At 47.3% G+C, this 27,582-nt stretch overlaps 7 protein-coding genes across 7 annotated transcripts; 5 read left to right on the top strand and 2 right to left on the bottom strand.

The window, feature by feature from the left end:
* Nucleotides 1-45: 45 nt before the first annotated feature.
* On the bottom strand, nt 46-4,412 carry C8R40DRAFT_1165317 (uncharacterized protein; the record flags this gene model as incomplete). Its single annotated transcript, XM_046230671.1, has 5 exons — nt 46-415; nt 463-760; nt 813-2,446; nt 2,498-2,746; nt 2,800-4,412. 5 exons carry the CDS (start codon nt 4,410-4,412, stop codon nt 46-48), a joined length of 4,164 nt encoding a protein of 1,387 aa, XP_046091438.1.
* Nucleotides 4,413-4,488: 76 nt separating this feature from the next.
* On the top strand, nt 4,489-6,725 carry C8R40DRAFT_1079846 (developmentally regulated GTP-binding protein). The gene is made up of 18 exons (XM_046227059.1): nt 4,489-4,647; nt 4,710-4,806; nt 4,855-4,873; nt 4,932-4,977; nt 5,030-5,098; nt 5,148-5,229; nt 5,279-5,308; nt 5,364-5,515; nt 5,565-5,570; nt 5,630-5,693; nt 5,744-5,781; nt 5,832-5,865; nt 5,921-5,947; nt 5,998-6,094; nt 6,157-6,280; nt 6,337-6,395; nt 6,451-6,530; nt 6,590-6,725. Exons 1-18 carry the CDS (start codon nt 4,624-4,626, stop codon nt 6,601-6,603), a joined length of 1,062 nt encoding a protein of 353 aa, XP_046091437.1. The 5' UTR covers nt 4,489-4,623; the 3' UTR covers nt 6,604-6,725.
* On the top strand, nt 6,726-8,504 carry C8R40DRAFT_1079843 (beta-lactamase-like protein). The gene is made up of 7 exons (XM_046227058.1): nt 6,726-7,014; nt 7,069-7,129; nt 7,191-7,242; nt 7,300-7,326; nt 7,384-7,508; nt 7,561-7,645; nt 7,696-8,504. The coding sequence occupies exons 1-7, from the start codon at nt 6,776-6,778 to the stop codon at nt 8,343-8,345; spliced, it is 1,239 nt and encodes a 412-aa protein (XP_046091436.1). The 5' UTR covers nt 6,726-6,775; the 3' UTR covers nt 8,346-8,504.
* Nucleotides 8,505-8,596: 92 nt separating this feature from the next.
* C8R40DRAFT_1157921 (MSF1-domain-containing protein) lies at nt 8,597-9,398 on the top strand (the record flags this gene model as incomplete). The annotated part of the gene is made up of 4 exons (XM_046229681.1): nt 8,597-8,628; nt 8,678-8,995; nt 9,047-9,155; nt 9,210-9,398. 4 exons carry the CDS (start codon nt 8,597-8,599, stop codon nt 9,396-9,398), a joined length of 648 nt encoding a protein of 215 aa, XP_046091435.1.
* Nucleotides 9,399-10,060: 662 nt separating this feature from the next.
* C8R40DRAFT_1033625 (glycosyltransferase family 1 protein) lies at nt 10,061-14,917 on the bottom strand (the record flags this gene model as incomplete). Its single annotated transcript, XM_046223355.1, has 17 exons — nt 10,061-10,450; nt 10,511-10,701; nt 10,755-11,132; nt 11,198-11,390; nt 11,443-11,466; nt 11,518-11,554; nt 11,616-11,776; nt 11,826-11,933; nt 11,985-12,494; nt 12,551-12,657; nt 12,707-13,625; nt 13,681-13,872; nt 13,927-14,040; nt 14,095-14,162; nt 14,219-14,248; nt 14,302-14,724; nt 14,785-14,917. 17 exons carry the CDS (start codon nt 14,915-14,917, stop codon nt 10,061-10,063), a joined length of 3,978 nt encoding a protein of 1,325 aa, XP_046091434.1.
* Nucleotides 14,918-15,675: 758 nt separating this feature from the next.
* Nucleotides 15,676-16,767, top strand: C8R40DRAFT_1033783 (actin cortical patch SUR7/pH-response regulator pali; the record flags this gene model as incomplete). The annotated part of the gene is made up of 7 exons (XM_046223368.1): nt 15,676-15,716; nt 15,775-15,808; nt 15,871-15,915; nt 15,970-15,995; nt 16,043-16,393; nt 16,444-16,689; nt 16,746-16,767. The coding sequence occupies 7 exons, from the start codon at nt 15,676-15,678 to the stop codon at nt 16,765-16,767; spliced, it is 765 nt and encodes a 254-aa protein (XP_046091433.1).
* A 684-nt stretch (nt 16,768-17,451) lies between these two features.
* Nucleotides 17,452-18,625, top strand: C8R40DRAFT_1033194 (uncharacterized protein; the record flags this gene model as incomplete). The annotated part of the gene is made up of 4 exons (XM_046223325.1): nt 17,452-17,691; nt 17,780-17,817; nt 17,868-18,195; nt 18,248-18,625. Coding segments are annotated over 4 exons (984 nt in total), but the record flags the coding sequence as incomplete, so codon positions are not given.
* Between the last annotated feature and the right edge of the window lie 8,957 nt (nt 18,626-27,582).

Here is a 27,582-nt window from a genome sequence, read left to right as displayed (position 1 = left end):
AGTGAATAAGATGATAAAGAAAATGCCAATCATGAATCTAAGATGTTATACTGACTCCAAAAAGGTTTCCTCGGGTGTTGAACCCAATTCGGAGGTCGGTGATGCCCGAGTTATGTTCTCCACTTCTTTTTCCTGAATGATAACAGCTTGACGCGCAACAGTTGCGTTAGCGAAGTTTTCCACGGGCGGCATTTCTCTCGGAGGATCGTTTGCGATCTCGTCTTCTTCGTAACTCGCCAATGCTTCTTGAAACTCGATCATCCAGGGATGACCAAGAAGCTCGTCTGCGCTGGGCCGACGCATAGCATCAATCGTTAGACATTGTTTAATGAATGCAATACCCAGTTCACTGAGCTGATCAGGTTCTGGAAGGGGGGGATGTTGAGTCGCGACACCAATGTGGAACATGATTGCCCTATGAAGAATAAGTACCAGTGATAAGCACAAAACAGCTCGACTAACCATTCATTATCGAGATTACTCCAAGGCTTTCTCCCGGTTGCACATTCAAGTACTACACACCCTAATGACCAAACGTCCATCGCTCCATGTCGACCTCGTTTATCGTTCTTGATAACCTCAGGAGACATGTACATCGGAGTTCCCGTGAGACTGTTGTTCATACCAAGACCGCCTGCATTTGTGGGGTCGCTATCAGCTCGACGAGAACGCGCCGCCATTGATCGTTGGTTCTTCGCGAGTATCTTGGCTGCACCGAAGTCAACAAACTTGATCACGCCCAAATGATCCAGAAGAATGTCTGAGGTATGCATTGAGTTTCAAAGCTCAAACATAACAGATATCATACTCACTATCTGGTTTTATATCACGATGGACTATGCCTCTGGAATGAAGATAGGCGAGCCCTTCCAGCATTTGCATCGTGTATACCTGAATAATCCTTTCGTCTTCTATCCTCCCATGTGCTAAAGACGCGGCAAGGCTACCACCCTGACAGTATTCTTCGAAAATATAGACTTTATCTCGATGAACCTCAATTCCATAATACTCAACTACGTTAGGATGATGGAGCATCTCCATAACACTGAGCTCGTCCTTGATTTGAGAGTAAAGGTTCGGAATACCAGACAGTTCTTGGAACTTGATTTCTTTCACCGCCATAAGTCCTCCATTATCGAGGTTGACAGCAAGATAAACAGATCCGAAGGCACCGGCACCAATGAACCTGCCTTGTTGCCAGCGTATTGAAATATTCGAAGTCGAGGAGGCCAGGAATACAAGTGACCGGTCTTCAAGTTTCTCTGTGTCCAAGACACGCCCGAGTATCCGGAATTCAGTACCAACCACGACTCGTTGCCCTTCGACTTCTTGGATTGCTTTTGAGACTTGGGTCCAAAAATTTCGCGCACCGCTGTCAGGTAATGACAACCCATCGTCGGGAGTATTTTCGTCTTCGGCATTGAGAAGAGCGTCCATCCTCGGTGTGCGCTGCTGTTCTTGTCTCTCTTTTTCTCTCAGAGCTTCGAGGGATGAACGAGCTCCGAGGATATCGAAGTGACCCATTAGCAAGGTGATGCAGTTCCCAACTTTCTGCCGAAGCATCTGGAACTGTTCGTCGGGTAGATGAAGGATATTTCGTTTTGTCCTCTGAAACGCAAACTCAAGTGCGTTTACGGCCCACTTGAACGTCTTTCTATCACTGGGAGGGCAATCGTCGCATATGAACGACACCCATGAGATAGCGAGCTTGATTAAGAGACGATTGAAACGGAGCAGTGAGGATCGATCCATAAATTTCTGAGCGTGTTGACCATGTTCTGAGGCAAAGAGGTACCAGTTTTCCATGAGCTCTTGGCATCCTGTCGACATCTTCATCGAGCTACGGACATGGTGAACCGAATCCACAATTGACTCTGCGAGACGCATCGTAGCACGTGCAATCTTGCGAAGTTCCCTATTGACCGTAGGCAAGTGAGCTTGTTGATCTGAAAGACACGTAAGAGGGCGAATGTCGTCCGAATCATTCTCATCCACAGACAGAAACGATTCAGCGAATAATTGTTTCGCAATTGCGAGCCGGCTTTGGGGGCCATCTGCTATGAGTCGCACACGATCGTCCTTCATTTCGAGGTTAATTTTGGGCAACTCTAAGAGCATTACGCGACCTCGCCATGTGAACTGATGCCGGGGGGACAGGACAAGAAGATACTGTGAGTCCTCGTAATCAGGCTCTGGTTCGACGATGTGGGTGCCATTGTCGTCGGTGATTTCGTAGACTTGGAAGGCTTCCGTAAAGATACGCTGCATCTCGTTGGGACGATCGAAGAGGGAGTTTGAAGCAACAACGTACATACCCTCTTCTTCATATGTGTGAGTGTACACGAGGAAATGGTCGGTGGCAACCAAGCATTCAATGAAGTGATCAAGTTGTTCAAGACCTTCGAGGCTATATTCAGCAGAGTTGCTGAAGCGGTGGGTGAGATCTCTACAAGCCTCGCGTTAACCGGGCTGTAACAGACGACAAGCAAGTATTCACCTTGCAAATCGTTGAAGCTTACGATACCGCAAACGCACACTGTCTAATACTTTGCCGTACCAGCTAACTTTTTGCTCGTCGGTCATAGCGCGTGTGGATGGATCACTCATATGTTCCTCAAAGGTGTATTTTGCGTCCTTGGCTTTTCCGTTCATCGCTGCTGCAGCGGCCGCCGTAGCAGATGTCGGGACACGAACTTGAGTGTCAAAATAATTGATGACACGAACCATGAGTCGATTGGTTAGAGAGCTAACGATGATGAGTGATAGTGGACTCAGAATGAAAAAAAAATAATAATTTACCAAATCTGTTCCGCGACTAAGCTTGATCCTCCAGAAACGGACAGCCCAACATCATTCAAAGTTGCCCATTGGGCCTCCAACACATCAGTCTCTTTGAAATATACGCCCTTTGCTCCGCCTTTCAATTTCCAATGAATTAGACGAAAAAATATGCTCATAGAATCAAGAATACTAGCATCATAGTCAGCATTGATACACGATGGTAGATTCCACTTTCCACCGGGATCTGGCGCTAAAAATGCTTCGTATTGTCGTTTCAGGGTACATGCCAAACCAATGCCTAGTTTGAGATCATCTATCATTTGGTCGAGGATGAGCATATCAGGCTCCTTGATTTTTTGAACATAGGCTAGTCGGAGATGTAAACAAGCCTGTGCAAGTTTAGTTGGGAAGGATATCAAGGGAAGGAGTTCGTTTTCGAATGTTGGGAGATTCATTTCTTCAAAAAGACCTGCAAGGTTGACTTGAGCATCTCGAGCGGCGGCAACGGACGCGTGCACAGTGACCAAGGACCCTTTCTCGAACATCCGCTGTATGGACTCTTCTTTCAACATTCGCTCCACGAAACTGGATCCATCAGCAACTTCGGGCTGTCCATTATGCCGCTGATTGGGATTTATGGGTATCTCCCCCGAAGTATTAGGTTGTGTGACGTCCAATGCTTCGCTTCCAGTCCATCGGCGTAGAACGGCAGCCTGGTGGCGAAGGGTATCCAAAACCGTAGCCCATGTATTGAGTGTATCGGATCGGGCCTGAAATGCGGGTTCGGTGGCTTCAGGTTTATCGAGATAGAATGCTTTGAGATTTGGATATAAAGAATGTACGGTGTCCAGACGGCGCAGTACGGCCAAAATTTGGCACAAAGCCTGCGAGCAATCTGAGTTCTCGAGGCGAAAAGTGTTGATCTCTTTGATAACTGAGTCGACTAGATGCATCCTGCGATTTTCCAAAGCTTCACGTTCCTCCTTGACGGAACGCCCGTGGATTTTAGCGCGTATACCAAGCCAAGTGTTTAGGTGAGGGTTCTGTTCGTCTACAGAAGCCTCCAGCACAGTTGCTATCCGTGACTTCTCTGACCGCAGCACATCTCCTCCAAGAACCGAAGCAAAATATATCTGCCAGTTAAGCCGGTCCTTTTCCTTTTGAGACGCGGGTTCTATTGGCTCTGATTCGAGCATAAGGGACACACGCTCTAACCCATCGGCTCCGGAAGCAAGAGTTGCTCTCGAGAAATCTTCATCATCACTGTCTCCTGCATCCACCAGCTGCCCAAGCCCTCTGTTGAAATAATGACTATCCGGGTCATTCCGCGGGTCGTCCGAATCGCCATTTGTAGATCGATATCTTTTTACGAACTGAGAATAAACGTCTGTGACTCGGGGATGGACATTTGAATCATGAAGAGAGCGTAATCGTGTGTGCATGGGGTTGGATGGAAAGGAAGAACGCTTCGTCCGTGACTTCGTTCGAGAACTTAGAGTGCCGGTCGAGGAAAGTGGAGGTGAAACATGGGAGTTCCGGGATTGGGAAAGAGAGACTGGCCATTCCGCGTCCTGATCTTCGCCGATATCCTGCTCTACATGAGGGTATAAGGTCGGCGTATGCCTTCTCATCGTGGTCGAGGTGAAGGTTCAATGCACGTGTTCTGACGCACTTGATTGTCCGAATCAGAAGAATCGGATTTACTCCTTGCCTATTACTACTATCAACGTTTGCAGCAGATTCCTTCTTGAATATGGGTGTCGTAGAAAAGGTCCTTTGTTTACTCGTTACGAGAATTGTTCTATCTCATATCCTGTCTAGATTAAGGAGATCGAAGAGGAGATGGCGAGGACTCAGAAGAACAAGGTTAGAAACATTGCAAGCGCCCTGTAACCTTCCCATGTCAACAAGGAGATTTTCAAGTATAGGCGACAGAATATCATCTGGGCTTGTTAAAAGCCAAGCTTGCACGTTATCGGCAACAGCTATTGGAACCCACGACAAAATCAGGACCCGCTGGTACAGGTGTGTGTTGAATATCAATTCAGTGTGAAGTCACTGATCATTATGCAGGATTCGACGTTCAGAAAAGGCAGGATTCTTTGCAGAAGATCATTACTACCCTGCTCTAACGTTTTGGCTAACTGTAGTGGTGATGCCAGAGTAGCCTTGATTGGCTTTCCGTCCGTTGGAAAGGTTTGGTCACAATCTCTCCTGAGATATATGCCTTCTCTAAGATAAGCCGCAGTCCACCTTATTGAGCAAGTTGACCCACACGCAGTCCGAAGCAGCAGCGTACGAGTTTACAACACTCACTGTGGGTTTCCGTTGGATCTTCCAAAACGAATGCTAAAGATGTACTGAAGGCCATTCCCGGAGTAATCGAATATAAGGGCGCAAGAATACAGCTTTTAGATCTGCCTGGGATCGTAGAAGGAGCCAGCCAAGGTACATGTCGGGTCTTAGTTATTTTGCACATTCACTGAAATCATCGCAGGTCGTGGAAGAGGTAGACAAGTAGTATCCAGTGAGCATCATCAATTTCCATGTAACCAATTTCCATACTCAAATCATCCCTAAAGCCGCCAAAACAGCCGATGTTATCCTCATAATGCTTGATGCCACCAAATCTGACGAGCAAAGACGGCTGCTTGAGCACGAACTCGACGCAGTGGGTATCCGATTGAACAAGAGTAAACCCGATGTAGTATTCAAGAAAAGGACAACTGGCGGAGTGAGTAGCTCGCACTCAATAACATTCAGATGACTCACCGTAATCTTAGATCACGGTACGAAATATCTTACACAATAACTCGATGCGATGTACGTGTTACTAAACGAAGCCCAGTTCAACACGACGGTCAAATTAACCAAGACGGATGAGAAAACGATCCGAACCATACTTGCTGGATGTCAGTCAGTATGAGATCTTTGTTTCTCCCAGTGTACTCATTTGCTTCAGATAAGCTTCACAATTGCGATGTCATGATTCGTGAAGATGTGAGCGTTCGAGCTTCAGTCTCTGATAGTTGTTCTAAATCACATGTTAGATTACCACAGATGAATTTATCGATGTCCTTATAGGTGTGTTCACCTGGGACTTGGGGAGAGATCCCAATTTGATTCCTGCCGCTTACAGGAAACCGAAAATACGTTCCTTGTATCTGTTCGTCACCCGCCTTTCTTTATCACCAAACCCCTGCTCATATGGCTTAGATGTATACAATAAAATTGACTCCATCAGCCTCGAACAAGTAGACAAAATAGCTCGCACCCCTCAGAGTCTAGTGATTAGTTGCGAAATGGGTTTAAAGCGAGCAAAAAATTTTCTGCGACGTAAACTCCGAGCCTTCTGACACTTCTGCTTTATATCAGTTTGGATTACCTGGTCTCCAGGATATGGGAAGAACTCGCAATGGTCAAGGTATACACCAAGAAGCGGGGAGCTCATCCAGACCTGGACGATCCTGTCTGTCTACGTAAAGGCTCGACTATCGAGGTGAAAGATCTTTGTTTGATACCATTGAAGCCGTTCTCAAGATGCTGAAACCGCAGACGGTCTGTAATACAATCCATAGATCTCTAGCACCAAACTTCAGATATGCTCTTGTCTGGTCAGTGTTGTTTAACGTTCAACACCGAGAAGCCCTCATTCACTTCTGTACGTAGGGGTAAATCAAGCAAGTTTTCACCACATGCACAGAAAGTGAGCTTAGCGCATGCTGTACAAGATGAGGATGTTGTTTCAAGTGCGTGTTTCTTACAGTTTTCAGTTTTCTTGGTCTAGTTCATTAACTCCGTTGATCAGTATTCACGAAATGAACGCGTACTGTATATTGATGATGTATAATACGTAGTGATAACTTCTTCATCGTTAGGATGCTTCACCATAGTGGGGGGCAATGGAATAGGAGCGTGAGAAGCTGTAATGTCCCTATCACACGTTAAACCAATTGTTGAACTCGATATCTATCCTTTTTTCTGATACACGATTATGGCTCAACCGTCTACCTCGCATCATGCCCCAATGGAATTCATTTTTCTTGGTACAGGAACTTCGTCCAGCATTCCACATGTAGACTGTTTGACCCGACCTCCGTACGATCCCAACGATTCGACCAGCAAGCCGCCCTGTCGGACGTGTCTTTCGACTCTGACTCCCGAAGGAAAAAAGAATATACGAAGGAATACTTCAGCGCTGGTGAGGACGAAAGCTCAAGATGGACGCGATGTGTGAGTGTGAGTTTCAAGGCTTCTCAAGATCGTATGTATTCAGACGATGCCCAGGACGATTGTTATTGACGCGGGAAAAACGTTCCAGGCCGCTGCTGTAGAGTGGTTTCCTAAGGTGCGTTCGGGTTGATGTCAATTATTGTAATTATAGAAAGTAATGTCTTGTTTCATTCTAGCATGGATTAAGAAATATAGACGCTTTGCTGATTACCCATGCGCACGCCGATGGTCAGAGATATTTCCACTATTGATCTCGCAAGATCATCTCAAACCATATCCATACAGCAATGAATGGACTTGACGACCTTAGAGGTGCGCTTTCCACTATCTGAACCCTGAGGAGCTCTCAATTTTGTTTGTTTAAAAAAGGATGGACGCTTGGAAATAGTATACAACCTCACATTGACGTCTATGTTTCCCAAGCTACTTTCACAGAAGTACAAAGATCCTTTCCTTATCTGGTGTCGAAAGAGTATGCGTCGGGAGGCGGAGATGTGAGCTGGATAATGTTTTCAACTTCCTGAAGTTCCTTGATTTGATTGTTAGGTTCCCGACTTTGTATGGCACATCATTGGTGACAAAGTTCCATTCGAAATTAACGACACCGGAATATGGGTGACACCGTTTTCAGGTAGGATTGATGAGTTCCTCTGGGCAGTTCTGCTTACGAGGTATAACTAGTTCATCATGGTCGCATATTTTCTACGATACCACCTCCTGCCTACCTGCCTACGCCAAGTGGAATGACTGGCGGCACAGTAACTCCCGCACTTCATTCAGAACCTTTAGAACAGGCATTGCGGCTGTTGTCTCTAAACGGTACAGATCCTCAAAAGAACACTAAAGAGCCTGTTATTCAGCCATATTTATGCTTTGGGTTCAAGATACAAGATGAAATCGTTTATCTATCAGACGTTTCGCATATCCCTGAAGAGGCCTGGTCAATCATCCATGGTGCAAAACAACGTCGGGAGGGCCGTCCTCTTCCGTTGTGTATCCTGGACTGCCTGGGCCTCCGTTCTCATACTTCTCATTTCGGATTAGAGCAATCTGTTGCTGTTGCAAGGGAAATATCTGCGACACGGACGTACCTCCTAGGTTTCTCTCATATTGTAAGTCACCAGGAATATGTGACGATCACGGAGGCCGTCGGCGGGGCAAAGGTCACTGACGAGAATACACTCACCGAGAATGAGCAGAAAGGTTTACATCTAATTGGGTCTGGTGAACCGTTCTGGATTCGGCCTGCTCATGACGGGTTACGAGTGGTCATAGATAACGATGTCGTTCAAGATGATACGTATTCTTTCCAGGAACCTATAGCCTTGTAATTTTATCTAGCAATAATCATTTTTTGCGTGTAAGCCAGCTACACACCAGCATTGACCATGTTCGGCATGTATGAGGTTGGGTGACCATTGCATAATGCCCAGGCTTTTGACGTAATCATAATTTGTACATAGCCGCGCCGCGCACTCAGTCAAAGTCTCGGCTTTCTCATTTATTCTACCATCGTGCCCAAGCTGTTTGATTGCGCTGGCTTGCTGAACTCTTAATCCAACCTGCCGGGATCGTTGTTATCATGAAGTATCATTCCCAATCATTCTTTTACGAGTACGTATTTCCGGCTCATAACATTGACTATTAACCAACCACTCTGCAGCGATCCCTGGTCTATAGTCTCTTTGGCTTACTTCTTACGCTATCCAAACCCATATGCCTCCCATATAATCTCATGCGACGTTATTTCTCGCACCGTAACTCACTCCGGAACTCTGCAGACTACACGTCTCATTCTGAAGAGGGGCTCCCTGCCAAGATGGGCACCAAAAGGAATCATATCGAGGGCAGAATCATGGGTTTTGGAAGAAAGTGAAGTTGACCCTTTGGGTCAAACACTCCGGTGCACAACCAAGAATTTGGAATTTACAAAGGTTATGAAAATGGAAGAATCTGTGTACATAAGGCAGACGGAGGATGGGTACGTATCACAAGTGCCCAACTTGTTTTCTGTAAACTCATTTTGTCTCAGGAAAACTGTGCAAACTACCGAAGCTCGAGTCCTGTCTGGATTCGGCTGGGGGCTCACAAAGCGGATTGAGAGTCACGGGTTGAATAGATTCAAGGCTCATGTTCATCGTGTACGTCGTGTATATATTGGCTGCATCACCTTACTCATCATCACTATCTTATAGTCCCGAGAAGGCGTGTCTCTAATCCTCAAGCTTCTACGTGAATCGCGTCTTCAACCCATGACCCTGGGTGGTGAACCTTCACAAGCTAATCTTCCCGTCAACCCAATTGAAGAAGACAAAACTATTCCCAAGCCTCAAAACGGCACTTGGGCTAGGTTGAAAGGCTGGTTTTCTGCACCAAAGGATTGACTCTGGGATATCAGCAATAGTATATTTATATTGATGCCAAAGCTCTCATTTATTGTGTACCAACAGTTTTTTTTGCTCTGCCTGCCTTCTTACCATATTTCGTCTGTTCATATGTATCCAGTAGTCTTGTTGCAAAGTTGTTCGCGCACCCCTCATCCTTCAAGTGATATGAACATCAATCACACATTATTCATATAAAGACCTTCAATGTAGCCAATTCAAAAAATGAACGACGTACCTCCATGCACAAACACCCAGCTCTGAGCAGGATGCGTTTATGTTGAGGAGAACGAGGGCCTTCTAGGGTCCAAAGCTACAGCAGTTTTCCTTCTTTTCACTTTACTTTTGCCGGAATGCACAGACAGCCCTTCAGCCATTTCTTGCTTGAGTTCGACAATCTCATAGAGGGGACTGCTTTAGGCCTAGACGTCCCTGGACAGGCTTACTGCAGAGGCTTCTGATACTCTTTTTTATTTTCGTTTTGCGCGACTGGGCTGGAAGTGCACCTATCATGAGCAGAGGCTTTCTATGTGAGATTATATGGAAGGGATATCTACATCGGATCTAGTCTGGGTGGTAATAAATGAGTTACATCGTACACATTGTATACATGTATGCATAATACACAGAAAAAGTGTGAAGCCAAAATCTACATAAATTGATTAAGATTGTGAAGGCGTTGAAATAGTTCGCTTGCGAGGGGATCCGGGTGTTAAGGAATTGGGTAGCACAGAAAGCATGGCAGCTGCAATGCTAGAACGCTTGCTGGGTCGATCATCGGAGGTTCCGCTAAACGTTGAGCTAATGGATGACCTTCGACTAGGATCACCGCTCTCGGAAATGACACTCCAGTCACTGGGAGCGCCATGAACGGATCCGTTGGAACTGTAGCCGGACTTGGGTTCTGCACTCGAAGGCGGTTGTCGAATGGTAGAATTTTCGATATCAGTGACCCCTCCGTCGCTGTCAAGCTCGATTGGCCGCTTGATTAATGACCGTGCGTATTCCAAGTCACGATAGATGGACTCAATAGCAGTGTCTACACCGTTTTCCTACCAAGGGCAGTGAATCAGTCAAATTGCGCGAAGTGCAGATGATGTACTGAAAAATACCTTGCGAATCTGTTCTCCCAATGCGTTTGCACGAGATATCTGTTTAGAGTCTGTCGTAGCAACGCGAAGCGCTTCTGTCAGCGAGTCGACCGTGAGTCTCCTGACACCAGAACCGACTCCCAGTGCTTCGACTCTATCCGCCCAGAAATATTGGTCACCAAAGAACGGTTTGATAATCGTTGGTATTCCCGCTGATGACGAGCTTAGAAAGAATGTTAAGTTTTTTGCTTGGATAGTATCTCACCTCGAAGACTAGCTCCAGTAGTACCAGCACCTCCGTGATGGCATGCAGCATCAATCCGCTGGAATAACCAATCATGCGGGATAGAGCTGATAGGATAGATTTGATCAGGTAAGGGTTCTTCTACATTTCCTGCATCTCCAGACTTGACGTGTAGCCGATCTGACCACCCTTTTGACAGGATAGCACATACTCCGCTTTGCACGACAGCCTCAACGACACATTTGGTCATAGCTATGGGATCGGACACGACGATGCTGCCAAACCCGATGTAAACCACTTTCTTGCCAGCAGAATGTGCGGTGTCGATAAATTTGGACAGGGTTTCTGGGGGTGTCCATTTCTTCGAACCCACGTCGGCGTCATCAAGGAACCAGTACCCTAAATATGGTGTATGTTGGTCAATACCATGATGTAATAATCCACGCAAACGACAATGTCCGAACCTGTTATCCGTATCCATTCAGGCCAATCTAAAGGCGGAGGTACTACGCTTGGGCTAAAATTATACAAGAATGGAATCTTGTGTGGCTCCATCTTGTCAAGATTAGTACTCTCAATATGTAAGATATTCCTTCTCCATCTGTTAATTTGTCCAGAAATAGCGTGCCAGAAAACTTGATCGAACATGACATAGGACTGAACAAAATAATTAGCATAGTCCGGGTAGATATCGCGAAGCGAGATTCACCATGTAATTGTAGCTACCACCCATCTATGAACCAAGATGAATTCGTGAAGTAGAAGAAATACGCATGGCACATACCTTGCGCTCGGGAACAGCAAACGCATGAGGATAGGCACTGATTAAAGCATGTTTGTGAGCATCGAAGATTACTCTCGACAGTATGTGTAAGATCTCACCGTGTTCGAGTCCATGTCATAGTGAATGCCCTAAAGTAAGGTATCGCAAGTGCTTCAGCTATATGGTAGCCTCCCATTGCACTAGGGCTCTCCACCAAAACATCTGTTCCTTGACAAGCTTCCCAAGCAGTTTTGAGAAGATCATCCAACCAACCTCGAAACTGCGCGGCAGTCAACGATTAACGATATGAGCAAGGAAAGTAAGGTTACCTTCTGAAGACCCTCTTTGAGAAATGAGACGGTGAACATGCCATTCTCAACACATATACGCATAAGCTCTGCAGGGTCTCCACCGACGTAGCCATATTCGATATCATGCTGTAGGAACAAACGTCAAAAAACACGCTCTCATGAATGAGATGTACTCACCGCTTCGATCCACTCTTTGAACTCCTTATGTGTTGCGATCCGAACCTTGTGTCCATCCGCTTGCAAACCCTTTGCTAGTGCAATATACGGTTGTACATCCCCTCTCGAACCAATAGTTAAGAATGTAAAATGCAAGCTCTTCTGAGGTTTGAAAGTCAAAAACGTAGACGAGCTGAACATCGGCGCCAATAAAGAGTCTGTCAGGTTTTCGGGAGCGGAAAGGCGATGTTCTTCAGCGGTTGGAGAATATGAATGTATATCAAGTTCCTCCAAGATGAGAGCATCGCGCTGCCCAGGCGTCGGGAGTGAAGCTTCGCCTTCCTCTAATCTACGTCTGACATCATCAATTTGACGTTCGATTAGACGGACAAACGCGTCTCTCTTGTCTTCTGCACCGAATTCAAAAAACAACTCTTCGTGCCCCTTGACAATGACAATCAAACCATGCTGTCCAAATCGAGTAGCTTTTGACTTCTCCACTGAGAGAATGTCACGGAGGGGAAGTGCCATCTAAATACACATTGATTATTAGCCCTCACATGAACATGAGAGAAAGGAATTCGTACCCTTGTTCGAGCAGTTAATGGTCCAGAAGACTTGAAGCAGAAGTGATTGAGGGAAATATACAGACGACCATAAACCGGCAGTAAGCGGTATATGTATCCCGGAAAATCTACATGCATCTCGATCAGTAACGTTCAGAGCAATAGTTTGGGACGCACGTCCTAGGAGAGTCTCCCGTTCGTCATAAGCAAAGTAATTTCGGAACTTCTCAGCAATATCATCATCGATTGGTGCATCGGGTGTTTCGAGTATACTGTAAGTCAAATCACCACCATTGCCAAGCTTGCTTCCTGCAGATATAGGGCTTGTGGTGGCCGCTGATGTGTACATTTCCCTAACTTCTCCTCCTGGCGGAATAACAGGAAGTGTATCTGCGACACCGCCGAACAAGTTCCTGGTTCGGGGTACTTTGAGCCAATGAGGTACGTTCACAGCCCAAGAACTTCCATTGGAGCTCGATGCGCTATTGCTTGTTCCGGATCTCTGAGGTATGGATAGATGTGTGGATGCGACAGGAGAACCTGAAGTTGAGGGAGGATATGTATGTCTTGAGTCGATGATGATAGTGGAAGCGATAGGGGTGTCGAGAGAGTCATCTTCCACGTCTCCAAGAGACGTAGGTGAAAGGGTAGTGGTGATCGGTATAAATGAGGATGAATGAACACGTTTCGTGATATGTGTAAATTCTTCGTGTTGAGGTTCTGTAGCTGAGGTAGTGGTGCTAGAAGAGCTGATTCTTGATTCTGAGAAAGGACGAAGTATGGAGGGTATTCTGAATAAGGAGCTTGAGCTGGTGATAGATGTAGGTAGAGTTGATCCTGAGGGTCCTGCGACATTTCGCGTAGCAGTGGTATCGAGAACAGTATATGACGCTTCTCCCTTAGTGCGTCGACAACGAACTGCGTCCCGGATCTGGTCAAGTGCAGCAGGTAGGTCACGGAAATAGGCGAAGAAGAACGAGTCAATAGAAAATTGCTCCTGCGCTTCCTTGTCATACACCTTGACCTCGATGGTCTCGCTGAAGTCCAAGGCAGACGATTTGTCAACGTCGAGGATTGCAGAGTAAGGGATAGCAATCTACGGGAGGCTGTTGAAGCGATAGATATCACGATAGAAAAAGACTGACTTTGACGGTATCACCCATGTTCTGCGCCTTGAACATCACCTTCCTTATCGCCTTGACCCATTCTTCCCGACTGGGGACAGAATCCGCAGAAAGCACTATTGATTTTTGGTTCGTTCGGACACGAAAACCACGCTCTCCTGAAGGTTCGCATGATATAGCATAGCGAAGATCAACTATACCATGTGGAAAGTACGGGTCCTAGTGAGTTCATCGTTGAGATGTGGTCTATGTCAAAACGGCAATGGAACTGACTGAAGATGACTGGTACCAGCTCAACGCATCGTTCTTCAACACAAACCAATGCCTAACCCAACGTTTGGTGCGTTGTGCTTTCTTATTGAGTGACCCTGACTTGAGAATTTGATCCTGTAGACCGCAATGAGAATCTGTGGTTTAATCTGAAGGACGGTGAACTCGAACCTCTCGGGAAGGCATATGCGCGAAGAAGCATAGAAAGCTGTTCGTGAGATACATATATCCCTGTAATACTGAAAATGAAGATATAGAAGCTCGATTGATAGGTAGAAAGAATGGAGTGGCTCACAAACAGATCGTAAAAGCCAACACGGCAGTTCTGTGGTAATGCATCGGTATGTGGAGGGTTCCCGAACAAAATTCCGAACGTACCAGCTTGTACTTCCTCAATCCCATCCAATTCGAAGATATCCCGCAACTTCTCAGCAAGCTTTGTTCTCCGTTGTAGCCTCACAGTTGCCATACTTCCAGACCGACCAGACCGACTCATGGCAACCACTTCAGGAAGCTTACTCGAACCAAGCTGTCTCTGCGTTGCGTAGGATACACTTCTGAGCTGAAGGTGGGATGGTGCCGCAGGATCAGGAGCTTTGGGTGTTGTCTCTTCGAAATCGTCTGCGTCCGGCTCCTCATCGGACTGCACAATTTCATCGGACGAGTATTCTGTCGAGGACAGTGTAGAAACATGTAAACGTGGGCGTGACCGGCTGGTAAGACTCATTTTCCGTGAGCGGGCCACAGGCCTATATATGGTGTGTATCGAAGAGGCCATATCTAAAGGGAAAAGATTAGATACTGCAACGCGGCCCTAAGACGTAAGATAGCACGCACGAGGAGCAACTACTTCCTCATCACTCTCTTCTTCCTCGTCAGTTACAAGTGTAAGAGCTGATGGATCGTGGCTTGTAATATCGTCTTCGTGGTCCTGGTCGGAGGCCCATGGAAGAGCTTGTAGGGCCTGGATGAGTGTTTGCGTCCCCACGCGCATCTGAAGCGATATAATGGTATTGTGGCCAAAGCTGTGCGATGAATAAAGGTGTTACAACATACCGAAGCATCACCTTGCCATGGTGGCCTAGTTGGTGCAAGTGGAGGAGATGGAGGAGTAATAAAGGGAGAATCATCATGAGACGGTATTGGAGAGCGAGAGTTGGGCGACACCGCCATAGGGGAAGTTGGTCGCGAAGACAAAGGTGTATTTGAAGAAGAGGGAGAAAGCACACCGTCTAATGCAATCAATCAGTTTGACGGATTTGGCTAATCTTACCCAAGTAGGTAATTCACCTTCAACAGCTGATTTCTCTTTCCCCTTCCCTTTGCGGCTAAGACTGAATACCCGCCTATGCCCAGGGGAAGTTCTTCCATTCAAAGTTTTTCCCAGCTTGTCCACTGTCTTTTCTACAACATTTGAAAGGCGTCTGGTTTGGCGATTAGGACTTAGAGGGGATTGTGGCCGGTCTGATGTAGAAAGACCCAAAGATTTCGGGGAAGTGTCAATTGCTCGAGCAGCCATAGGTGAATGGAGGACAGGCTGTAAATTGGCCATAGAGAGCGAGCTCAGGCCTTAGGCTAGAGCTGCAATATTGGACCGCCAGGGGAACAGATGGACGCGCGGATGAGTCCTTACTCTGGAAATTGCCGGCCGGATCAGTACCACGTTGAAGTTGCATTTTCAATTCATTTGCACTTTGCAGTAAGCGTTGCCTGCTTTCTGGCCTTCCGCACTTTCTCTCTTCTTCATTCACGATGCGCGGTGAACTTTGTATCGGGTTCGCCTCTTTTTTATCGTAAGTATCGTCTGTGCTTTTGTCATCGGCTGTCTTTTGACACATAAATCACACACAGTTTTGCTGCTATGGTTCTCTTGATTTTTACGCATGTTAGCCGGTGTCTTTCTTCTTCTACAAAACCACAGTATCTTATCCAAAATGTTGCTCTTAGATTGGCCAAATCAACACTTCTACTGTGCCTCGAGGGATTTACATGGTAATTGTTTGTGCACCGTGTGTTGATTTGATTCCGGTTGATCACGTCGTCTAGGCTAGAATGAATGTGTCGCAATATGGGTGCGCCTTGCTCTTTTCTCACAACTTCTTCCTCTGAATTGTCGAAGAAATGCTTTGAACAAAGCCCTTTTCGATCCCATCGATGACTTATACATTTCCAATTCATCCGCTCCGTTACTCGAAGCTCAAGGACTCCGACAATTCTATAATTTTGGACTCTATTCGCATTGTGGATATGTCAATGATTCTGCTGGAATCTGTTCCAACGAGACTGTTGGGTACCCGTACAAGCCGTACGACTACTTTGTCGGCGACATGGTTGCGAATTACTCAATCATCACCTCCTCCGTCATAACTGGCGGATCTTTTCGTGACTCGAACTATTTGGGGCAGTCAACAAAGGCAGCTTATTGGCTCATCCTATTGGGAACTATACTCGCTGCAGTATCCTTTCTCAGGTGAGCTTATAGTACTTACACCCCATCCTCTTGCTCATGATCTCTTTTAGTGGTGTAGCCAAACATAATCTTACTTTTTTCCTCTCTGCGGTGTTCTCAGCCATCAGCAGTTTGTTTGTCCTCGTTGGAGCCGTGGTATGGACTGTTATCATCAAGAAGTCTGACGGCGTCAGCACCATTATCATAGGGACAGATCCCACGCCCATTGGCATCTACATCACCGCAGGTCCTGGTTTATTCCTCACCTGGGCCGCCTTTGCTTGCCTTTTCGTTTCGATGATTCCCTACTTGATAAGGTAAACTTATCGCATCGTTCTTAGTTCGATTCTTACACTAAACATACACCCCATAGTTGCTGTACATACCGAGGATGATTGCTGGCCATCACCAACCAAAACGTTTTCGCCTCACATCTTAGGGTAATCAACACCCAAAGATAGGACACTTTCAAATGAAATGACGATGTATTCTAACGTATTTACTTATGCCGCCGAGAGTCGCAGAAGAACAGATTGTGTATGAAGTGGACGATGGAAAGATGCAGTATATATACTTAAGTACTCACCCATATTTTAGCTATAGACGAGACGAATAAATTTATGGAATTTCAATTCCTAACAGATAGATACTCAGATACACGGCTGCGTCGAAGACCGACTCGGAATCCATAGCATAATGGTAATGACCGCTGTAAGATAATTGCACTTTGCAGTGATATAAAATGCGTCAATCTATGCAGTCCGGCCCGCTGACTTCTTCAGTCTCCCCTCACCATTACTACGTTCCTCCTATGGCTTGCTGTAGTCCTGCCAGGAAAGGAGAAACCCTCATAGCTTACGCTTTCGATATTATTGATAATGAAAAGTTCTGGGTGGAACACTCAAGATGGTTGGAAAGTGTAGGCTACAGATTAAGGTCGCGATATCAGCCAGACAAACCGCCACCCCAGCTACGACCTTTCAGCGAGGCCTTTTTCGATGCGGAAGAAGTTCCTATATTCGTGAGTATCGAAGCTTCGATGCTTAACTTTATTATTTTAAACTTGATCATCATCCTAGGGATCGCTCATTGACGCTATACGAATTTCTGACAATAAACCTGTAATGCTCAAGAAAGTCTCGCGAGTTATTCATCCTCAAGAAGTCGAAATTGGTTTATATTTCTCGAATGATTCAATAGCAGCAGAACCTCGCAACCACTGTGTTCCTATATACGATGTCATTCCTGTGCCAAACAGTGAAATGGACTTGATTGTGATGCCGGTTTTGAGGCTGTTCAATGAGCCAGAGTTCGACACCGTGGGGGAAGCCATCGCTTTCATGCAACAGTTGCTCGAGGTGTGCATCTATGCAACCAATGTATATTCTCAACTCAAACAAAGTCTAGGGTATCCAATTTATGCATGAACATCTTGTTGCCCATGGGTATGTTGAGTATATTGTTTGCCTTCTCAGTTCCTCTTACACAAAACCAGTGATTGCACGGAGATGAACATCATGATGGATGGTACCCAAATGTTTCCAGAGGGCTGGCATTCAATAGATTCCTGGAAGGCAAAAGACAACCCCCTTCGCCCAGCTAAGCGTACTGGATTTCGAATGCAGTTTTGGCCGAAATACTATCTGATTGATTTTGGCCTTTCCCACATATACAACAGTAAACGCACAGCCCCCCCTTTGGAAAGGATTCTGAGAGGAGGCGATAAATCAGCCCCCGAGCACGCACAAAAGTACAAACATGCCAATCCTTTCTCAACAGATATATACTACATCGGTAATCTCATCCGTCAAAATTTCACTGAGGTATTGCTGTTACTTGATGGAAGGGTGCGATAGCTGACACAAACACCACTAGCGCAGTGGTTCCAGTTGCTGTAAACGGTTTGCTTTTTTGAAACCGCTTGTTGATTCTATGGTTCAAGATGACCCCGTCAAGCGACCCACAATTGATGACGTGGTCATGCAATTTGATGCTCTTGTTCGAAAGCATCAAAGATGTTTTAACTTCAGGGCAGCGCCGTGCGACTTGGACCAATTCTACTCGACTGAACGCATTTCCGCAACCATTCGGCGATTTACCAAGTATCTGCTTCCGAGACGTTCCTTGCCTGTCCTGTCACAACCTCAAAAGCGCTTATCACCTGAACTACGATGGATGTACTCGGGGTCTCCCACAGAATATCCGGAAGGTCAGGAGCGTCCCATCTTTCTATATACAAATGAGGTGGACTAGCACCCTAATCATGTGCATTTTGCCTGTTTCTTACCATGTGTAGGCCTATTGTACATTCTCATGAGTCTCTTTGCGTAAAACCAACTCTCGAATGGAGTGAATCATAACTATCAATGCAAGTTCCTCTCGATACTGGAGCAGATGCGAACACTCATATTTGGTGTTGATGATTATAAGAAATTGTATCCCCAATTTGCATGGCCCATAGGCAATGTCAATTGTATATCAACATCGAGTGTATTGCTGGCCCACAACCATTGCAATAGTTGGATTTGATTGTACTCACGAAACCTTGACAATGGATAAAAGAAGGTAACCAAGTTGTCGTGTGCATTGGTCCCGACAGTAAGTAGAAAATTTTGTCTGTGACGCAGGAGTCACCACCACTAAACCACACAATTGACCCACAAATGTGTTGTCAATGCAACAAGGAATGAACAGAGAGTAATTTCAGTGATTAAGAATGTAGCAATCATCATTGACCAAAACCCATAAATATCACACTCATCATTTTTTCATCAATTTGGTACTCGAGACTAGCTCTTCTTGTCTGTTTGAGAATTAATTGAAACAAAATATCTAGTATGTAACAGAGTGAACATTTCACCTTTGATGTGTGTACAACGCTGCGGAATAATTTGGGTCATGAGAAAAAAGACATGAGAAATGTGCAAAGGGTTCATGGGGGAGGGAAAGAGAAAGAGAGAAAGCTTGTCAAACATGTATGTACAGTGCCACTGTAAATTGTCCTCTATCAAAGAAAGTCCACAAGAGTGAAGAGATATATAACACAGTACAGGCAGGGTATAACTTGCTCTCAGAATACATACATACCTGCACACCAATCCAAAGAGACCCGTGGTTATTACCTTTAATATTGTTCACATCTGCAAAACCTGTATTTTCGGCTAAGAGCTCGAAAGCAGCTGACAGCACTGTCCAGCTGGGAAAGCGCTCCCAGCAGTACTGAAAAACTGCTGGGAGTGCTTTCAGTGCTGGACAGCGCTCTCCAGCTAGTACCCTTGCTCTCGCGAACATCCAGGTTTTGCAGATGCAGTGTCTCTGAGCCTGTCAAGTCCATGCCGCGGGCCTCCATTCCGCCGTTCGGGATTCCGAAGATCTGCTCCTTATTGTTATCTCACTCTTATTGTTCTTTCTCGCTACACATACCCTTTCGTTCTAGTCCCTTCTTATTGTCTTTTACTCTACCCTGCAGGTACTACTCGTATAGCTCCTAGTAGTTAGTCTGGCGCTCCGCACCGCTGCGCCGATCCGTAGATATAAATACTGCCTGTACGCTACCGTAGTTCCTCAGTTTAATTATCAACTTAGATCTCCCTTTCCAACTTAACTCTCCTCTAAGTCTTCAGGTTCAACGCCTCGAAGTACGTTCTCCTCGACCTTAGGACTTTAACGTTCTCTGGTCCGCTCCTCGTCATCGGCGATACCGCCGCTCCGACCTGGCTGCTACTTAGCTCCTCTCTCTCTACTCTCGCTCTCCGGGGACTAACGGCGTAACGGCGGTGTTGTTAATAACTTCACTACTGTCCCATTCGTCTTCCGCACTTAGACACCCTGTGGCCTTGGCACGGTTACACGGTGTACATGATCTTAACAGTATAATTAAACTCAATCCGTTAACGTCGTACTGACATATCATTTTTTATGCCTCCGAAAACTCGAGCTCAATCTAGAGCTAACTCCGAAGAAAACACTTTCTTCACTACAGCTCAATCATTTGCCCCATTCTCCGACTCTATCTCTGCTATTGGTCAACCACGTCGCCGTAATCGCGGTTTCGGTCCAGCCACAGTTCCTACTACGTCGACTCTTCCTGAAGCCATGGAAGAAGAACAACAATTTGAGTACAGCACCTTGTATACTGGTGACGGACAACCTGTCCAAGTCCTGACTCCTCGCCGTGGACAACCCCCCGTGGTCGCTCCGGCTCGGGGCCGGTCTACTACTCGAATTGATTCCCCAATCCTCCAAGCCATAGCCCGCCGTACGGGTAAACAACCCCAACGTCGCGCTGCTTCTGAATCTCCTCGTGACCCACCTCCTCACTTCGATTTGGACACCGGTGATCACGATGATCAAGACCCTCCTGTCGACCCCGACGATCCGGGCGCCGATAATAACAACGACGATCTGGATAACGATTCCGGCGGTTTACCGCGTGGTGAACCTGGTGACCCCAGTGGACCTGGTGGTCCTGGTGGTCCCGGCGGTCCCGGCGGTCCTGGTGGACCTGGTGGACCTCGCTCTCCCATATCTCCTGACATCCCCAACGAGCAACGTGCTATGTTGGAACTCCTCTCGGGGTTCAAGGGTTCCATTGAGACCCTTGGTACCGTCCTCGCCGCTCTCGGCCGCCCTTCTGACAGCTCTGAATCCAAGAGCAAGGTCAAGGAGCCAGAGGTCTTCGACGGTTCGGATCCCCGAAAACTCAAGACGTTCTTCGTCAATCTCGCCCTGGTCTTCAATGACCGTCCCAAGTACTTCACCGACCAACGGAAGGTGAACTACACCCTTTCCTATCTCAGTGGGTCAGCCAAAGAATGGTTTGTCCCTGATATCCTCGATCCGGATCTCGACTCGCTGCCGGCCTGGACGTCCTCCTTCAAGGCCCTGGTAAAGGAGCTTCAGGACAATTTCGGCGTTTACGACGCCCAAGGCGAGGCCGAAGATTCTCTCGGTAATCTGAAGATGAAGGAAACCGAGAACATCCGGAAATACAATATCCGGTTCAACACCCTGGCTGCTAGTACCAACTGGGATTCTGCTGCCCTGAAATGGGCTTATGGACGAGGCTTAGCTGAGCGCATCAAGGACGAAATGGCGCGTTTGCCCGAGCCGGCGACGCTCGCCGATTACCGTCAAGAGGTTCTTCGCATTGACAATCGTTATTGGAAACGCGAGGAAACTAGGAAGCGCGAGGCTGGTAAGCCTTTTGTTGCTCGGAACCCGAAGAAGGGTTCCTCGGACTTCAAGACTGGTTCTACTAACCAGCAAAACAACTCTCAGCCATCTGGTTCTTCGGCGCCGTTCACGCCGAAGCCTAAACCCTTCTCTGGTGGTAAGCCTAACAACAATGGTAAGCCCCAGAACTCTTCGAACTCCGGTCAATCCGGCGGTCAGCGCCCCGCTTTCAACCATCTTGGTGCAGATGGGAAAGTCCTTCCCTCTGAGAAGGAAAGAAGGATGAAGAACAACCTTTGTCTCTTCTGCGGTGGTAAGCATCAGATTGCTGACTGCAATAAGCGAAAGGCCCGAGAATCGAAGGGCCGTGCTGCCGAGGTTGAAGAAACCCCCGAAGCAACCGTCGAGGTTGTTGAAGAGGAATCGGAAAACTAGTCCGCAGCTCTTGTTCCCCGGTACGAAACGGGAGCTGCGTTGATCAGGTTCGTACCTCACCTGGGGAGTTATATCTCAACGCGTCCGCTCTTTCTTCCATTGAACGATCTCTTGTCATATCATTAACTACTGAATTTCCTTTGTCCGATTCGGCCGCGCCGGCCGAACCTATCTCTGCTCTTCTCAAATTTCCTACTCTTGTTGATTCTGGTTCTACTGACTCTTTCATTGATACTCGTTATGTTTCACAAAATTCTATTCCTACGACCAAAATCTCTCCTGTTAATCTTCGTCTCTTTGATGGTTCATTATCTTCTAAACCCATTACCGATATGGCGAATATCGCCGTTCGGTTCCCTTCCGGCGAGCTGCTTCTATTACCCTTTTATGTTACACATTTAGATTCATCCTGTAAAGCAGTATTAGGTTACAGTTTCTTATCCCGCTACAATCCGTTGATTGACTGGGCATCTCGAAACATTACGTTCCGTAACACTTCACACCTTGATTCTCCACAGACGTCTGTGCCTTCTGCTATCAACCCCGTTGTTGCAAAGGTCGCTGTTCCGCTACCGGAACTTTCGCCGTCGGTTTCACCGACAATTCTGGAGACCCCTCCTGGGGACTCACTTCGCTCTCGCTCTCGCTCCCGCTCTCGGACTTTACGGGCCAAGCCCCTTTCGTCCAAATTCCCCTTTGAACCCATCTATTCTTATCCTACGGTCTCTCAATTCGCTGCTCAACTGGAAACTCCCGAGGTCGACATTGCACTTGTCAGTGCTGCAGTCTTTAACAGGGCTTGCAAGGACGCTGGTATGGAACCTATTTTACTTCGTGCTATCCACTCAGAGGTCGCGGCCCGCGCCGCCGACCGCTCTTCCACCACTCCTACTGTCCCTCCACTCCATCCTTCTATTCCAGAAGAGTACGCAGAGTTTGCAGACGTCTTCGACGAGATTGCTGCAGATTCACTTCCTGAACACAGACCTTACGACTTGAAGATTGACTTGGAAGAGGGCGCTTCGCCGCCCCTCGGCCGTATTTATCCTTTGTCTGAAAAGGAGTTAATCGCCCTTAAAGACTTTATTGACAAACAGCTGGCTACTGGTGCCATCACCCCATCATCCTCTCCTCACGGCGCTCCGGTCCTTTTTGTCCCGAAGAAAGACGGCAAACTTCGCCTTTGCGTCGATTTCCGTGGACTCAATCGTATCACCAAAAAGGATCGTTACCCACTCCCACTCATATCAGATCTTCTCGACGCTCCGAAAAGAGCTAAAATATACACCAAATTGGATCTCGCTCACGCTTATCATCTAGTCAGAATCGCTGAAGGTGACGAATGGAAAACCACCTTTCGGACCCGCTACGGCTCTTACGAATGGAAGGTCATGCCGTTCGGCCTTACGAACGCCCCTGCGGCTTTCCAGCGGTTTGTTAATGACATCTTCTCTGACATGCTCGATGTCTGTGTTATTGTCTATCTTGACGATATTCTAATCTACTCTGATACGCCAGAAGAACACCGAGAACACGTCAAGGAGGTTCTTCGGCGGTTACGGAAACATCGGCTTTACGCCAACTCCGACAAGTGCGAATTCAATATGGATACTGTGGAGTATTTGGGTTATATTCTTTCTCCCGACGGATTGACTATGTCCAAGGAGAAAGTTCAGACCGTTCTAGAGTGGCCGGTTCCGAGGAAGGTTAAGGACATCCAGTCCTTCCTGGGTTTTGCAAACTTCTATCGTCGTTTTATTTATAATTATAGTGATATCGTTGTGCCGATGACTCGGCTTACCCGAAAAGGCGCGTCCTGGATCTGGGACAGCAGCTGTCAAGAGGCCTTCGAAAATCTCAAGACTGCTTTTACTTCTGCGCCGATACTGGCCCATTGGGAGCCGAATCGCCCACTTATTGTGGAAACTGACGCTTCCGATTACGCCATTGCGGCTATTCTTTCCATCCAATATGCTGACGGTGAAATTCATCCTCTAGCCTTCCTTTCCAGAACGCTTCATGCGGCGGAACTCAACTATGATACACACGACAAAGAGCTACTGGCCATCTTCGAGGCCTTTAAAGCTTGGCGTCATTATCTGGAAGGCTCGGGTGATCCGGTGGACGTCGTCACCGATCACAAAAATCTTGAGTATTTCTCTACTACCAAGATTCTCACACGCCGTCAGGTCCGATGGTCAGAATTTTTACATCAATTTAATATGGTCATTCGCTTCCGACCGGGGAAACTCGGCGAGAAACCTGATTCCATAACTAGACGCTGGGACGTCTACCCTAAAGAGGGGGATATCGGCTACGCCCAAGTGAACCCTCACAACTTTCGTCCTATCTTTACTAACGAACAACTCACTGCGTCTCTTCGAGCTACCTTCCTGGAAGGCCCCGTTTTACGAGCCTCGATTATCATGGATATCGAAGCCCTACACCAAGCAATCATCCTCGCCCTTTCCGCCGATCCGAGCTCCGTTGCTGGTCTGGAACTTGCTAAAGATCCTTCCAATGAACGTTGGAGCTTAGGTAGCGACAAGCTACTACGCCTTGATGACCGTATTTATGTTCCTAATCACGGCGATCTTCGCCTTCAAGTTCTCCGCTACTTCCATGATCATCCACTCTCCGGTCATTTCGGCCAGAACCGCACTCTAGAAGCTGTACGTCGTCAGTACACCTGGCCCAAGGTCAGAGACTTCGTACGTGACTACGTTACCTCTTGCACTATCTGTGGGCGCAACAAACCTCGCCGTCATCGGCCTTACGGGTTGTTGAAGCCTTTGCCGGTTCCGGTCCGACCATGGGATTCCATCTCCATGGACTTCATTGAGCAACTGCCAATGTCGAATGGCTTTACCGCTATTCTCGTCGTTGTGGATCGATCTTCCAAGCAAGCTATCTTTATTCCAACTCACGACACCATTACTTCTGAACAACTAGCTGAGCTTTTTGTTATTCACGTCTTCTCTAAACATGGTGTCCCTAATCATGTCACTTCTGATCGTGGTTCTGAATTTGTTTCGGCGTTTTTCCGGGCTCTCGGTAAAGCGCTCTCCATGGAACTTCACTATACCTCTGGATACCATCCGGAAGCCGATGGGCAAACTGAGCGTGTCAACCAGACTCTCGAGCAGTACATCAGGATCTATTGCTCCTACCAACAGGATGACTGGTCTCCTCTACTCCCGATCGCCGAGTTCGCCTATAACAACGCTCCCAATGCTTCCACTGGTATTACTCCATTCTTCGCTAACAAAGGATACCACCCAAACATCACCGTTCGGCCCGAGGTCGATATGAAGTCTGACCTAGCTAGAGACTTCGTCGTCAACCTTGATGAACTCCACGTCTTCCTTCGAGAGGAAATCCTTTTAGCTCAGTCTCGTTACAAGGAACAAGCTGACAGGAAGAGAATCTCGCACCCGGAGTTCCCGATCGGCTCCGAAGTATTCGTTCTTGCTAAGCACATTCGTTCTACTCGTCCTACTGAAAAATTCTCAGAAAAATATCTTGGTCCTTTCAAGGTCATCAGTCGACCTGGTACTCTGTCTTACGAGCTCAAGCTCCCGGATTATCTTCGCCGCATTCACCCGGTCTTCCACGTCTCACAGCTGGAGCCGGTTACGCCGAATCCTTTCCCGAATCGTACTCAATCTCCTCCACCTCCAATTGAAGTTGATGGTGAAGAGGAGTACAACGTTGCCGAGATCCTGGACTCTAAACTGGACAGAAGGTATAAGCGTTGTCCTCTACGTTACTATATTCGGTGGGCCGGTTACGAAGGTACCGACGATGAATTCTCCTGGGTTGCTGCTGATGAATTACATGCGGATGAACTGGTACCCGCATTCCACGCTCGATACCCTTTGAAACCTGGACCCTGATCACACAAAAAAACATTTTATTTCCTTTCCCCCGTTTCCGCCGTGCTCCGCCGAAGTTTACTTTGTGCGTTTAGAGGATAAACATGATGATAGTAAATTGAGTGTTTATCTCTTTCTCTTAATTGCTTACTTTCCCTTCAATGTATTTTTCACTTATATTTCATTTACATTTACAACTACTTACACTTCGAACTAATTAATTCTTCCGCCGCTTCGCGGCCCATTCGCTTTCTGATTTCAAAATCGAGTTAACATATTTTTTTTATATACACAAGTCCAAAAAACAAAACTATACAAAGCGGGCAGGGTTACAAGAAGATTACAAGAAGAAGGCCGGAAGGCCGATGTCCGATGTCCGAAACTACCCTACTCTGCCCTCTCCCTCTCCTTCTCCTTCCCTTTGTCCGACCGGGCCTTCTTCGGCGCCGGTTCGTCGTTCTCCTCTTCTTCTCCCTCCAACTCCACTTCTTCCCCCTCCTTCTCCATCTCCCCTTCAATCTCCTTTTCTTCCTCCTCATCACTGTCTACTACCCTCCTTCTCTTCTTCGAAGGTGCCGATGGCCCGGCCTCCGGCAATTCAGGGGGCGTCTTCCTTCTCCTGTTGGCATCCGTCACTAACCACTCCAACTTCCGGACCATGTGGCGATGGTATGTATTCGCCTTGATCTGACCGTCTCGGAGTTGACGGTTGTCGGCGAGCAACTGAGCCATCTGGCTCTCAAGGACGGCTATCCGCTCGCCAAGCGGATTTCCTCCCCCCTCTCGCTTCACCGTCGAGGGCCGCCCGGAATACGAGCATCGTACCTTTGCGTCGTGGCAGGGTTTGCAAATGATAGAGCTCCTCTTACCAGCCTGCATCTGGCAAGAGATCTTTTTGCTCCTGCATCGTTCGCAGGGAGCTCTATCGTCTTCGTCATCGTCATCGTCGTCCCCGTCGCCGCCGTCATACGGGATTAACGTCTAAGGGTTCGTTACTCACCTGGGCCTTGTTTTTGCCTTTGCCTTTGTCCTTTCGAATTTCTACCACCGGCCGTTGTGGGGAAACCGAACTTTCTCCGGGCGAAGACCCACGTCGACTACGGGCGGTAGCCGCCTCCGCCATCTTCCGCCGGCGTTCCTCCAACTCTCGCGCTGCTGCTTCCTTCCTCCTCTGAGCTTCCTCTGCGGCTTTCCTGACCGCCTCCTCCTCGGCCTTCTTCTTAGCCGCCGCCGCCGCTTTCCGTGCCTTCATCCGGCGGACCTTCTCCTCCGCCCGCCGGATAGCTTCGTCGTCGTCTTCTTCCACGTCATCGTCGTCGTCTTCTCCAGGCTCGTTGGGAACGGTGAGGCCAATGGGTGGAGGAGGAGCCGGTCGCGACCTCGAAGGTCCGGCGGTAGAAGATTTGTTGCTTGTAGTGGTAATGGTGCGGCTGGTCGACATGCTGGTGGACTTAGGATTTTTGGAAAAGTTAGGGCCTTAGCGGCAAAACCCTGGGCCTTTTATAGGACAAAAAACTGCGCACGGACCAGCGAAAATTTTCCTTCGAGTTGTACGGGGTGTACGGTGAACCGAAAATTTTCACTGATGACTAACGCCAATTCCCGGTACTAACGGCTTTTGAAAATTTTCCTGCTGACTGAAGGGCCAAATCCCCGATCCTGACGGCCTTTAAAATTTTTTCCTTGGTGACTAACCAACTACCGGTATTAATGGCTTTCGAGGGC

This window comes from Lentinula edodes (genome assembly GCF_021015755.1).
Source record: "Lentinula edodes strain Le(Bin) 0899 ss11 chromosome Unknown C8R40scaffold_2, whole genome shotgun sequence".
Taxonomy (NCBI): domain Eukaryota; kingdom Fungi; phylum Basidiomycota; class Agaricomycetes; order Agaricales; family Omphalotaceae; genus Lentinula; species Lentinula edodes.
This window is presented reverse-complemented; position numbering and strand designations above follow the sequence as displayed.

What these genes read in the sequence shown, in the direction of transcription:
- C8R40DRAFT_1079846 (XM_046227059.1), top strand. Translation starts at nt 4,624, where the DNA reads ATGGCGAGGACTCAGAAGAACAAG. An exon ending in ACGAGTTTACAACACTCACT is followed by an intron (nt 5,099 to 5,147) that starts GTGGGTTTCCGT and finishes GATGTACTGAAG; the next exon opens with GCCATTCCCGGAGTAATCGA. An exon ending in ATTTATCGATGTCCTTATAG is followed by an intron (nt 5,866 to 5,920) that starts GTGTGTTCACCT and finishes TGCCGCTTACAG; the next exon opens with GAAACCGAAAATACGTTCCT.
- C8R40DRAFT_1079843 (XM_046227058.1), top strand. Translation starts at nt 6,776, where the DNA reads ATGGCTCAACCGTCTACCTCGCATCATGCCCCAATGGAATTCATTTTT. An exon ending in TACCCATGCGCACGCCGATG is followed by an intron (nt 7,243 to 7,299) that starts GTCAGAGATATT and finishes ATATCCATACAG; the next exon opens with CAATGAATGGACTTGACGAC. An exon ending in ATGCGTCGGGAGGCGGAGAT is followed by an intron (nt 7,509 to 7,560) that starts GTGAGCTGGATA and finishes TTTGATTGTTAG; the next exon opens with GTTCCCGACTTTGTATGGCA.